Here is a 13,518-nt window from a genome sequence, read left to right as displayed (position 1 = left end):
GGTGGTGTAGTGGGCTTGCAGTCTCTAAGTCCTGAATTCAAATATGACCTCCGACACTAGCTGTGAGAACTTGTGTAAGTCGCTTAACCTCTGTTTGCTTTAATCCATCAGGGAAGGAAATGGCAAACCATTACCGTATCTTTGCCAAGAAAACTCCACAAACAGTATTGGTGTGCTGTGGTCCACAGGGTCATGAGAGTTGGTCACAATTGAATAACAACCAAGGCCCAAGAGTACCCTATTTCCTTTTTTTTTTTTTTTGGGTGAGGCAATTGGGGTTAAGTGACTTGCCCCAGGGTCACACAGCTAGTAAGGGTCAAGTGTCTGAGGCCAGGTTTGAATTCAGGTCCTCCTGACTCCAGGGCCGGTGTTCTATCCATTGTGTCACCTAGCTGGGCCCCCTCCCCCCTTTTTTTGTTCCTATTTACTTTTAATGTGGACATTGTTCTAAAAAGCACATTTGTTGTTGTTCAGTTATTTTAGTTGTGTCTGACTCTTCAAGACCCCATCTGGGCCTTTCTTGGCAAAGATACTAGAGTGGTTGGCCATTCATTCTCCAGCTCATTTTACAGATGAGAAAACTAAGGCAGATTTGCTTAGTGGCACACAGTAAATGTCTAAGGCCAGATTTGAACTCATGAAGATGAGTCTGACTCCAGGGCTAGGGCTCCATCCACTGTGCCACCTAGCTGCCAGTATAGCACATTAAAATATTTTTAAAGTAGGCACAATAAAAACAGGAAGAAGTTAAAAGCTATAGGAAAAAACTCTTCCTGAAGAACAAGGATTTAAAAAGCATAGAAGCCTGGGGATAGGTGGGGACTTTCAGTAAAAGGGTTAAACAGTCCTAAACCCCTGAAGAGTCTCTGAAGATAATCACCGTATTCTGTTTCACTAAAACCCAGTAGTTGATGTTCAGAGCTATTAATTCCCTGCAGTCACCCAGAAAGGTTCAATTATGTTTTCTGTATGTGGCTTAAAAGGACAAGAAAGCTTATAATATGACAGGAAGCTCTCCAGATGGTCAAAACAAAAACACACTTAAGGGTTTAAATGGCAATAATTTGTTACCTAGAAATAAAAAAATGAGGCGTTGCTCATTAGGTTGAGTTGCCCCAATTCCTTCTTTTCTTTTTTTGTTTTTGTTTTTGTTTTTGTTTTTGTTTTTGTTTTGCAGGGCAATGAGGATTAAGTGACTTGCCCAGGGTCACACAGCCAGTAAGTGTCAAGTGTCTGAGGCCAGATTTGAATTCAGGTCCTCCTGAATCCAGGGCCGGTGCTCTATCCACTGCACCACCTAGCTGCCCAATTCCTTCTTTTCTTAAGACTCAGAAGTTTGCTGGGCTGCCTTTAGCAGCAACAGCTCTGAGCTAAAAGGTCCTTCCTAACCTTGAGCTGCTTGCCCTTGTTCAGTGAAATTCAGCAAAGATCATTTGAGTGCCTACTGTGGTCAAGGCAGAGTAAAAGCATCAGTTTACCCCTCTTTGCTCTGTTAATGAGTAAAGAGACTTTTTTCACCATCAGAGCGGAAAGGTCTTTTGTGGGCCCTTCCTACCTCTCTCAAACTACTGGGAAAAGTCTCTACCCTTTCTCCAAACCCCCCCCCCAAAAAAAAAATATATATATATATATACACATGTATTTTGGAATCATGTGGTACAATGATAACAGTGTTTAACTTGGAGTCATGTGACCTAAGTTCCAAAACCAGCTCTGCCAGTTATTACTTGCATGACTGAGTCACTTAAACTCTGGCACCTGGTTTCCTCATCCATAAAGAAGGGCATTATGATCTCTGTGGTCTCTGTTACTTCCAGTTCCTATGATCTTATACTGTGATTACATCTTGAAGGGCTCTTTAAGTTTATGTCAACAGAAGCTTTGTCTGTGGCATCCTCCAGAGAAAAGGTGTCCAACTTTCTGGCAGCCTGTTAAAAATTAATTAGGAAATGTCTAACAGAACAAATAAAAATAGACTACAATGTAAATAATGTTAATTTGTGGTTTTCTGAGTCAATATGTGACCTGCAGGAGTCCCTTTCTATTGAAATTTGATGCCCCTGTCCTAGAAAGTAGTGTCACTCCATGTAGCTGGTGGTGGGGAAAGGAAGCAGGATGAATAGAATACTCTAACCACTGATTTGAAGGCTTCCCTGGTAGAAATGGGAACTTTTGGGGGTGGTTTTCAAGTCCTTGAGTCAGAAGTTTCTTGAAAGTTCATGGTACTCAGGACTGGGGAGGGGATTGTGGCTCACCTTTCTGATGGATTTCCAAGGAATGCCTAGCTTCCTTCGGTTTAAACGCAAATGTTGCCTCTTATACAAGACCTTTCCTGATGCTTCCATATTCTTAGTGTTTTCCCTCAGCCCTTCCAATTACTTTGTATTTTTTTTATTTAGAATTTTATTTTCCCTAAATTACATGTAAAAACAAATTCTAACATTGATTTTTAAAACTTTGTGTCCCGAATTCTCTTCCTCACTCCCTCCCCACCCCTACTTAAGAACTCAAGCAATTCAATATAAGTTATACATGTGTAATCATGCAAAACATTTCCACATTAGGTTGTGAAAGAAAACAGACAAAAAAAAAACTTTAGAAAAAGGAACTAATAAAAAAAATTATGCTTCAATCTGTATTCAGATACCATCAGTTCTTTTTCTATAGATGGTCTGCATTCTTCATAAATCTGTCAGAGTTGTCTTGGATCATTGTATTGCTGAAAATAACTGAGTCATTCACAACAGATCATCTTACAATATTGCTGTTATTTTGTATACAGTACATTTTACTTTGTATCAGCTCATGTAAGTCTTTCTAGATTTTTCTGATAAGCATCCTGCTTATCATTTTTTTTTGGTAGTAAACTACATTTATATAGTGCTTTAAAAAGAGATTTCCTTACAATAAACCCATGGTGTTGATTATTACAATAATAATAGATAACATTTATATAGTACCTTATACCTGATAAAGAATTTTCTTCACAATAGCTCAACAAAGTACCATACATTTTTATCATCCTCATCATCTTACGTTGCTCTTGCTTCAAATTTTTTCACAGTTACTATTGCTGACTGTGTTTCCCTCCATCCTATTCCCTCCCCATGATATTTACTCTATTTTTTATCTTCTTTCACCCTATCCCTCCTCAAAAATGTTTTGCTTCTGACTGTCCCCTTCCCCCGATCTCCCCCTCTCTTTCAACTCTCCCACACCCTTATCCCCTTCCCCTCCTACTTTACTGCAGGATAAGAGAAATTACTTTGTATTTACCTTATATACCTTTTGTATATGCCTATCTGTGTACATATTGTGTCTCTCTGGTAGATTGTAAGCTCCTTGAGGACAGGGACTGTTTCTCTTTTGTCTTTGTCTCCTTAGTGCCTGGCAGAATTTTAGGAATGGAGTCAGCACTTAATAAATGTTCGTTGAATTGTGTTGATCGCTCCTCTAACCATCTTCCCTGGCTATGATTTCAGGCTCCATGGCGTATTGAAGAAACAGCCCCTCCCAGCAACTGGCCACAGCAGGGCCGAGTGGAATTCCGAGACTTCAGTTTACGTTATCGGGAGGACTTAGACTTAGTGCTCAAACACATCAATGTTACCATTGAAGGAGGGGAGAAGGTAAGTACCTACCCTCCACCTGGACCTTGAGCTTCTTCCTGACCTACATGAGACATTTCACTAGCTTTTAAGTTGCTTCTTCAACACATATGTTGGGTGAGAGCCTAAGAATGTCAGCTAAAAAGCCACTCTGGTTTGGCAGATGGAAACGTCACTATTCTCTTGGAGAAGTGACCATTCAGCTTCCATTTGATCAAGCGGCCTTCTTTGCCTGGTACCTGTGGAAACCAGAGCGGTGCCGCTTTGGCCCAGGACGATACAGATACTACTGTTGTGACTCTAGGCGATGTTTTATAGTAGCAGATTCCAAAACGACCTCTTGTTCCTAAGCCATTTCTGGAAGAAGAGAATGAATGCTATGAAAAGCTGTCTCTGAGAAACTTTGAGAGGGAAGGGGACTCTGTTCTTGTAGGTATCGTGTTAGGCTGATCACTGAAATGATTGTCAGCAAACACATTGGAACAGGAGTAGGGGAGGCATCGGCATCATTCCTCAACATTCAAGCATCTCCATTTGGTCTGATCCAACAGGTTGGGATTGTAGGTCGGACTGGAGCGGGCAAGTCATCACTCACTCTAGGCTTATTCCGTATCAACGAATCTGCAGAAGGAGAAATCATCATTGATGGTATCAATATTGCCAAGATTGGGCTGCATCACCTCAGGTTCAAGATCACCATTATCCCTCAGGTACAGGGCTGGGGGAAGGAGGAAGACAATTTTTGAAAAGCTTTTGTTTCTGAAGGTTGACTTTTGCATTTTTTTTTTTTACTTTTAATATCTTAGTTGAATTTGATCATATAGAGTTGGAAGTGAAGTCTTAGAGGTCACCAAACTATACCTTCCTACCCATTATAATTATACTTCTGTAGCATCCCTGTTGTTTTTAGATAGTGATCTTAATTGATTTTTCATTGTTGATATGTGTTTATATAAATTTTTCTGGATAAATATGATCTTTGCCTATTTTGTGTAATATACTAGGACTGAATTCTTTTATACTCATCTATTTTTGAGTTTGAAGTCTCCACCTGGTATTTCATATAGCTTGAAATAGTATTTTCTAAATTAATGTTTGCATATAGGCCATTATATTAAGATTTTTAAACATAATTTCATTTCTAGAACTTAAATTTCATCAAAAACTCATTATGTCACTATAGTTTCCATTGGTCAAAAAGTATAGTTTGTCTTGATTAAGACAGTTTGTCTGGAACTGGAGGGGCTTATGGAAGAGAGTGGTGGGAACCAAAGTTCAAGGTCAAATTAAAGAGGGCCTTAAAAGCCAACCTTAAAAGGATTTATTTATTCTTACAGGAACTACAACACTGTTTGAGGTATTAGGTGCTTCCTCTGTCTTAGGAAGAGTTGTTTTTTAAAAGGAGCTGGTCGAGAAATAGTTATATCATTGGCTGAGTGATCCTAGGCCCCAACCAGATCTGAATTCAGAAATAGTTGGCCAGGTTTAGGTTTGAAATAAGCTCTTAAATTTGCTGTTTATCATTAGCACCCTAGATCAACCTCCTAAAGACACAGGGGTGGGGCAGCTAGGTGGCGCAGTGGATAGAGCACCAGCCCTGGAGTCAGGAGTACCTGAGTTCAAATCTGGCCTCAGACACTTAACACTTACTAGCTGTGTGACCCTGGGCAAGTCACTTAACCCCAATTTGCCTCACTAAAAAAAAAAAAAGACACAGGGGTGTATGGGGGCTTAATTGTGGCCAATGATGCACAAGAAAGGAAGATATTATCTGATGCCTGGGGCACCTTTTGGGTAGGAAATCAAAGGGCACATTTAGACAGTGATTGGGGGTAGGAGCAATTATAAATGCTAGGGACAGATGATATTTTCAGGCCAAACATCCTCAGGATGATAGCAGGAACCATAGAGGAAATGTATTTGCTTTTTTGTATTTTTGCTTGGACTATTTGCCATCACAGAGTAGTGGGAAGAGCCCCAGGCTTGCAGCCATAGTACCTGGGTTTGAGTTGTGACTCTGCCACTTGCTTTCTGTGAGACCCTGGCATGCCTCTTCCCCACGCAACAGCTCATGTTTATAAATCACAGTATACATAGCTGGCAAAACCTGTTTCTTGCTTCTAGGCCCTCGGTTTCTTCATTTCCAAAATGGAGTAATAGTGCTTGCTCTGCCTACTTCCCCAGATCGCTGTGAGGAAGATATTTTGTAAACTGTGAAGTGCTTGATAGATGGGAGCTATTATTGCTCTCCATGGCACTATCCCTAACTACCATAAATGGGCTGATTTGGATGTGGAATGTGGGTATGTGCAGTTTTTTGTGGCCTGCATCACTCTTTCCTTATATATCGAACTCAGACTTTGGAAATCCTGGAGCTTTTAGTGCTCAGATGGTAAAGAACAGTCTCTAATCTATCCTTTCCCCATATAACTTCTTCATTTGGAAGCTAAAACAAGGGATTATTGCATGTGCATCATTCTGGTTTTCCCATGAGTAGGGCTGTTTTTACTTACATGTTAAGAATCAGAAAATAAACTTATCTTGCCCTTGGATTCAAATCCTACCTCTGACACTTACTACCAGGGCGACCCTGAGAAATTATTTAACCACTCTGGGCCTCAGAAGGGTTTCCTTATATTCCCTTAGAAAAGGGAATGAAATCTGCCTTTTAACTAGTGATAAAGGGAGTTACTTAACTGAAGCTATAGGTCAGCTCCTGTAGAATCTTCTTTAACTTGAATCATAGTACATTCCAAACTTTCTTCTGAATAGGATCCAGTCTTGTTTTCCGGCTCTCTGCGCATGAACCTGGATCCATTTGACCAGTACTCAGATGAGGATATCTGGACATCTTTGGAACTGGCTCACTTGAAGAACTTTGTGTCAGCTCTTCCTGATAAGTTGAATCATGAATGTACAGAAGGAGGGGAGAACCTAAGGTAGGGTCAGAGGCATGGGCTTCTTTCTCCCTATTAAAAAAAAAATAACCCAACAACCCCAACCAAACAACCCAACACCCCATTTAAAAAATTATAAATTTCAAAAACAAAATAAAGAATAAAATCATATATAAAACATTTAGTAGAAAAAGTAGAACCATTTAGAAAAATTATGCTTGTTTGGATGGGGGAAGACAAGCTTGGATAAGGAGGGTCTCCCTCACTTCTGAGTGCTGATGTCCTTTGGCTTGGATTAGATCAATGGCCAGGGCAATTTGACTGTCTTGACATTGAATCCTGGTGTAGGTCTTGGGGAATAGTTCTGTTAGAGATGATTGCAGGAAGACTTTTATTAATCAAATGAATGAAATGTAGAGCTAAACAGACGTTATTTTTGGCCATGCCTTTCTTGCAAATCTCAACGCTTCACTGGAGATTTTGATGAGGAGTGGACTCCTCCTGTCCCTCCTTCCTGCCCTAGTATATACAGTCGCTACCACTCTTGCTCTCGTGTTTTAGAATTGGGACAAATTGGTGGCTGTGTACTGCAACCCAAAATGCCTGGGACCAGTATTCTTCCACTTAGACAAAAAAAGTTTATGCTCTGACTCTGAGCCAAGCATCCCCTACTAACTTCTGCTCTGAAGGAGAGTTTTTTTTTTTAATCATATTAATGACTTGGTTTTTATATCAGTCATTTGCTGATTTACTGCCCTTTCTCCTCCTTCACTGATCCTCCCTTGTACCAAAAAAAAAAATATTTCAACCAAGTCTCTTCTGAGAAGAGAGAAGTGTGTTTTACCATCTGTTCTTCAGGGCCAAGATTGGTCATTCTCACAGAGAGCATCAGAGAGCAAGGACTCTAGGAAGAAGGGTGGGATGCTTTATAGAGATGGTAACAAGGTATTTCCAGTCCTCTGAGTCTGCCAGACAAAGCAAGCTCATGTTTGTTCAGATAAGGACAAGCCCAGAGGAACCATGAGTGAATTGGAAGTCAACTTGACATGGGGGGTGTGTGTGTGTGTGTGTGTGTGTGTGTGTGTGTGTGTGTGGCAATTGGGGTTAAGTGACTTGCCCAGGGTCACACAGCTAGTAAGTGTTAAGTGTCTGAGGTCGGATTTGAACTCAGGTCCTCCTGACTCCAGGGCCAGTGCTCTGTCCACTGCGCCACCTAGCTGCCCAGGGGAGTTTTGATTCTAATCTTGACTCGTCCACTAACTATGTCTCACAACCTCATTTAACTTCTCATTTAACTTCACTTTTCCTTTCTGTCCAGTGGGGATTACAAGCCCATGTAGGATGCCACCACTAGGCATCCATCCTAGAAGGGTCAAAAGTACTTATGGCAACACTTTTTTTTAATGATAAAGAACTGGAAACAAAGTGAGTGCCTCTCGATTGGGGAATGGTTTAACGTATTACAGCATGTGAATATTGTGTTGTGAGAAACAGTGAAGAATTCAGGGACTTGAGAAGAATTCTATGAACAAAGTAGCAAAGTAGTAAAGCAGAGTAATGTAAGCAGAATCAGAATAATTAATGTAGGGGATTAACAGTATTGAAAGAACTCAGGTTGATTAAGTGAACAGTTAGGAGTACTGATAGCAAACCATGTCCACCTCCTCTCAGCAGAGACATAGTGTACTCTAATTGAAGAAGGAAGCCTTATTTGTCAGGGTGGCCAGCAATGTTGTTGATTCACCTCACAAATGAGGATTATCATCAATAAAACATTGAATGCTGCAGTTGTTAGGATTGAATAAATGTAGCCTAAATGAGGAGGTCATCCCTCTTTTTAACTTTGTCTCATTTTCCTATTCTGTCATCTTGGATTCTCAGATAGTCAAAGGACATCTTCTGTATTTCTTACATTAATTACTAAAATTGAAACCTCTGTCTCATTAATTAAACAATTAGTGATAAGCCCTACCCCACTCTGTTAAATAGTATTTATTAAATAAACTGATAAAACCTCCTTTCCTATAAGTATTTACTCACGTGTGTGTGTGTGTGTGTGTGTGTGTGTGTGTGTGTATAAAAACTAATATCCTAGGCTTAAATAGATATTGGTTATTATCTATACTAAGGGCAACTAGGTGGCACAGAGCCTGGAGTCAGGAAGACTCATCTTCCTGAATTCAAACCTCACCTCAGATACTTCCTAGCTGTGTGATCCTGGGCAAATCACTCCTCATCTATAAAATGACCTAGAAAAGGAAATGGTAAAACTACTCCAGTTTCTCTGCCAAGAAAACTCCAAATGCAGTCACAAAGACTCAGACATGACTGAAAAATGACTAAACAACAGCATTGGCTGTACTATTTATTAGCTATGTAATGAACAAAAAGTCACCTTTAATCATCTCTGCAACTGTTGACTTTTCCTCAATTCTGGAAACAGCCCCACTGTTCAGCTGTCTTAAAGAAACAGATTTCCCCAGGTCTCTCAAGAATTTTCTTTTTAATGTTTCCTAGATAAGACCAGCCCATTCTACATCATACTAGATACATTGTACATAATTTTATATATATATATATATTTCCATAACCATATATACAGATGTTATATTTATTATATCATATTGCATTTTATATATAGTAACAGTATCTGTATTCTCTAGGAAAGGTTATTGAAGTTGGTATTACATTAAGGCGAGCCTGGCACTTTGTAGGTGCTTGATAAATGTTTATTGATTAAAATGGAAGAAATCTTTAAAATCTTACGTATATTGAAAGTGAGATGAGCGTAAGAAGATAGCACGGATTATTTCACTGAGAAGGTTCCCTTTGTCTGGAATAAGTGAGAAAGGGTTTCTTTTTTCTCTCTGCATCAGGGTCTGTCTTGGCCAGTGTGTATGTTGGATTGTTGTTTTCTAATGTATCTCTCTCCTTCCCCTCCCCTACCCTTCTTGTCTTTTTCCTTCCCTGTGGGATGTAGTGTTGGGCAGCGCCAGCTTGTATGCTTGGCCCGGGCTTTGTTGAGGAAAACCAAGATCCTAGTACTGGACGAGGCTACCGCTGCAGTAGACCTGGAAACAGACAACCTCATTCAGTCTACAATCCGAACACAGTTTGATGATTGTACTGTGCTCACCATAGCTCACCGACTCAACACGATCCTGGACTATACAAGGTAAAGCCCTCCTTTTTCTCTGGGCATCTGGTCTGTTGTGGGGTGGGTTTTCCCTCTGACCCAGCAGCAGCTAATGACTTCTTTTGAAAGTTGGTCTTTAGGAGCTAGTGACCACATTTGACAAAGTAGCTAAGATCTTTCCAAACTCTGTAGTCCATGTATGACTCTTGGCAAGTCACTTAACCCCCACTGCCCCAACAAAAACAAAACAAATTTTAAAAAACCCTGAAAAACAAAACAAAAAACCTGTAGTCCAAAAATTCTGACCATTTTGGGAAGTTTCTTTGCTTCTGTATCCTCACATGGGTCAGTGATATAATTTCCTCCTTTCTTCTTTCCCCTCAGGAAGGTCATTGGCTTTTTTTACTTGGAATAGCTAGTGGCACTGTGACTAGAGCCCTGGGCCTGTAATCAGGAAGACCCGAGTCCAAATCTGTCCTCAGACACTTAGTAACTCTGTGACCCAAGCAAGTGTTTAACGTCTAATTGCCTCAGTTTCTCCAACTGTAAAATAGGGGTCATAAAAGTGCCTACCTGGGGCAGCTAGGTGGCGCAGTGGATAAAGCACCAGTCCTGGATTCAGGAGGACCTGAATTCAAATCCAACCTCAGACACTTGACACTTACTAGCTAGCTGTGTGACCCTGGGCAAATCACTTAACCCTCATTGCCCCACCAAAAAAAAAAAAATGGAAAGAAAAAAAGTGCCTACCTCTCAGGGTTGTTGTGAAGACCAAATGAGATGATACTTGTAAAGAGCTTATCACAGAGCTTGGCACACAGTATGTGCCCTTTACTTTCAGATGCACACCACCATGAGGTAGAGTCCCACAATTCCATGGGTCTGACTCCCTCTCTCTTACCTTTTATGTCTTTTTTCTCCCCACTCCAGGGTGATTGTCCTAGATAAAGGAGAAATGGTGGAGTGTGGTTCACCTTCCGTCCTCCTGCAGAAGAAGGGCATTTTCTACAGCATGGCAAGAGATGCAGGCTTGGTGTGAGGGCTGAGGTTTTCTCCTCCAAGCAGAACCTAACTAAGCTGATATACACTGGACACAGAGAAGATCCAGCAAGCCTACTGTAATTCCTACTCTTCTGTTCCTCAAACAAAAACCAGCAGCAGCCACCTCACTGTCTCGGATTCTGTGGTGAACAAGGGACAGATGCTCCATCTACCTTCTTGTTCCCCTCCCTTCAGACTCACACACATTCTCACAAACATAAATGCTTCACCCCTGGCTCCCAGCCTCCAGTCTTCCCCTCTACATCCCTTTGTATACATATGCCCCGTGGAGTGAGACCTCCCATATTTTTGCTACTCTTTGCAGAGGACTTCTTCTGAACATTGGTCTTCAGGAGAAGTTGGTTGCACATAGTTAGCTAGCTAGTGACCAAATCCAATAGACTGCCTCAGATATTTTCAAGATCTGAAATCCCAAGTGTCTGACTTTTCCAAGAAGCTTCCTTGCTTCTATATCCTCACCTAGGTTATTGATTTAATTTCCCCTTTGCTGCGTCTCCACCGTGCTAGATTTTTCTGGTTTGCAGGTTTTTGGTGAGGATTTTAATTACTGTACTTGATTACACTGTACTTACCATGTTGCATTGCCCTACAGAATGGCTGACAGTTTCCAGGGAAGTGAGAGGGTTTCTTTCTTAACCCTCCTTGTCCCTAAGACTCACTTCACTGTCTATACTCTCATGCATTTATACTTCAGAAATTGCACTCATGGGACACCTTCTGAAGTGCCTGGCATCGAGAGTACTTCCTTCAGAAGCTAGAAGCAGCCAAATTGACCCAGTCACCTCATTGTACATCCAAGAGACTTGGCAGAAGTTGTTGATTTTTCAGGGCTAAAAGGGGAAGGGTACAAAGCTACCCAGAGCTCTGAGTTTTTTATAGCTAACTCTGCCTTGGGGACTCATTGAATTCCCTGTCCTTTTTCCTTTCCCTACCTCTTTTTTTTCCATCTCCAAAATAGGTATAATACTCTAGGTATCTACATCACTGAAATGTGCAAGGACAAGGTTATGTTTATAAAATGCTCAGAGAAAACAGTACTATGGATGTCCCAAATATTCTTAGTTCTTAAAAATAAGAACCCATTTGATTATTACAAGCATTGTTTTAAATCCCAAATTCCTGACCCCAAAAACCTAGGATCTGGTTGATGGAAGTGGGAGTGAAAATCCTGACTCTCAGTCCTGGATTCTTATCCGGATCCATACACAACTTCTTCATCGAGAAGACTTGTGCCGTGTTGCTAAGAAATATTTGACAGTGCTTAACTCCCAGTGGGTGGCTGAACTGATTGAGCATTTGGCCGTCCTGAGCGTTCCTGGGAAGAAATGGAGAAAACGTGGTTCTTCGTTGTATATTGTCTGAGATGGCAATTATAATGATATCCAAAAACAAAGAGAGCTTCCTTTCACTTACTCAGAGATGCAGACTTTGAATTATGTTGCTGACCCCAAAACCAGAGAAGTGTCTTCTCTAAGATGGGAAAAAAATATTTATTTTTTGTAAGTTATATAATTCCTTAAAGTTGGATAAACCAAGTTTTTCTTGGGTATCTTTTTGTAATGAATGCACTGGAAACATGAACATTTGCAAATAATTTGCAGTAAAAAAAATTCTTTTTTTGGTTTTGTTTTGAAATGGTTGTTCCCATTTCTTAAAAGCCCCAGCAATAATCCCGGAAATCCTAAAATCATGTTAAGGTATTAATGCGCCTTGTATTGGTTCACCTGAGCAGGAATTGTCAAGGATAGGATACTGGGAGGAAGCAGGGAATGGGAAAAGTAATTTGAGGATGAGGAGAAGGCAGCAGATAGGCAAGTAGAAAGGACACCAACTGATTGGTTAATTTCAATAACCTTGTGCTATTTGTACCCAGGCTGCTGATGGTCTGGCCTTTGGGCTGTGAAGCCTTGATTTGAAAATGCCAAGTTTTGAATCCAGATTCGAGGCATATTAAATACCAGAACATGGCCTAACTTTGGTTCAAATGTCAAATGGTCTTTATGAACTATTTCTGGCATTGAGCCGGAAGAAATCTCAAGATCTGGGTGAAAGTTGAATCAGCTTCATGAGGATCAAACAGAATATATTATTAACTCCTAGTGTCAATGCTACAATCATGGAAACTAGAGCCTATGAAGGCAGAAGGAAAACTGTAGGTGTGCACTAGACTGAAGTGCTTCAATCCATTGTGTAAGTGCTTAGCACACTACCTGGTACATAGTAGGTGCTTAATAAATGTTTGTTGACTTATTTACCATAAGAGCTCCTAAATGCTATAGCAGCTAGATGGCACAGTAGATAGAATGTTGGATCTGGAATCAGGAAGACCTGAGTTCAAATCCTCTCCTCAGATATTAACTATATGACCCTGGGCAAGTCATTTAACTTCTGTCTGTCTCAGTTTTCTCTTTTACAAAATGGGAATAATAATAGCACTCACCTCCCAGGGTTGTTGTGATAGTGAAATGAGATATTTGTAAGTTTCACTAACCATAAAGCTAAATGCTAGGCATCATCATCATCACTATTATTAGTGCAAGAGGAATATAATAGTACATTCTTATCCACATCCACCCACAGCTTCTTCCAGGGAGAACAACCACTTCAGACTTGTGCTCTGTTGCTAAGAAACGTTTGACAGTGCTTAACTCCCAGCAGGCAGCTGAGCTGATTGTGCATTTGGCTGTTTGTGCATTCCTGGAAAGAAATGGAGAAAATGTGGTTTCTCAGTATATATTGTTTCGGATGGAGATTACAGTGATATCCAAAAACAAAGAGAACCTTCTTCCGATTACTTAGAGATGAAGACTTTGAA

The 13,518-nt window shown here is 40.5% G+C and overlaps 1 protein-coding gene across 1 annotated transcript in view; it reads left to right on the top strand.

The window, feature by feature from the left end:
• The window catches only part of ABCC1 (ATP binding cassette subfamily C member 1), a 155,500-nt gene extending 142,839 nt beyond the window's left edge, over window positions 1-12,661 (top strand). Inside the window, exons 27-31 of the mRNA XM_043979082.1 lie at window positions 3,483-3,629; window positions 4,160-4,318; window positions 6,381-6,547; window positions 9,486-9,680; window positions 10,572-12,661. Of these exons, the coding sequence (XP_043835017.1) occupies window positions 3,483-3,629; window positions 4,160-4,318; window positions 6,381-6,547; window positions 9,486-9,680; window positions 10,572-10,680 (777 nt within the window). The 3' untranslated portion in view covers window positions 10,681-12,661. The remainder of the gene's footprint in view (window positions 1-3,482; window positions 3,630-4,159; window positions 4,319-6,380; window positions 6,548-9,485; window positions 9,681-10,571) is intronic.
• The last annotated feature ends 857 nt before the right edge of the window (window positions 12,662-13,518 follow it).

Source organism: Dromiciops gliroides, chromosome 1 (assembly GCF_019393635.1).
Source record: "Dromiciops gliroides isolate mDroGli1 chromosome 1, mDroGli1.pri, whole genome shotgun sequence".
Lineage (NCBI taxonomy): Eukaryota > Metazoa > Chordata > Mammalia > Microbiotheria > Microbiotheriidae > Dromiciops > Dromiciops gliroides.
Note: the sequence above shows the minus strand (reverse complement) of the source record. Positions and strands in the feature narration are given on the sequence as shown.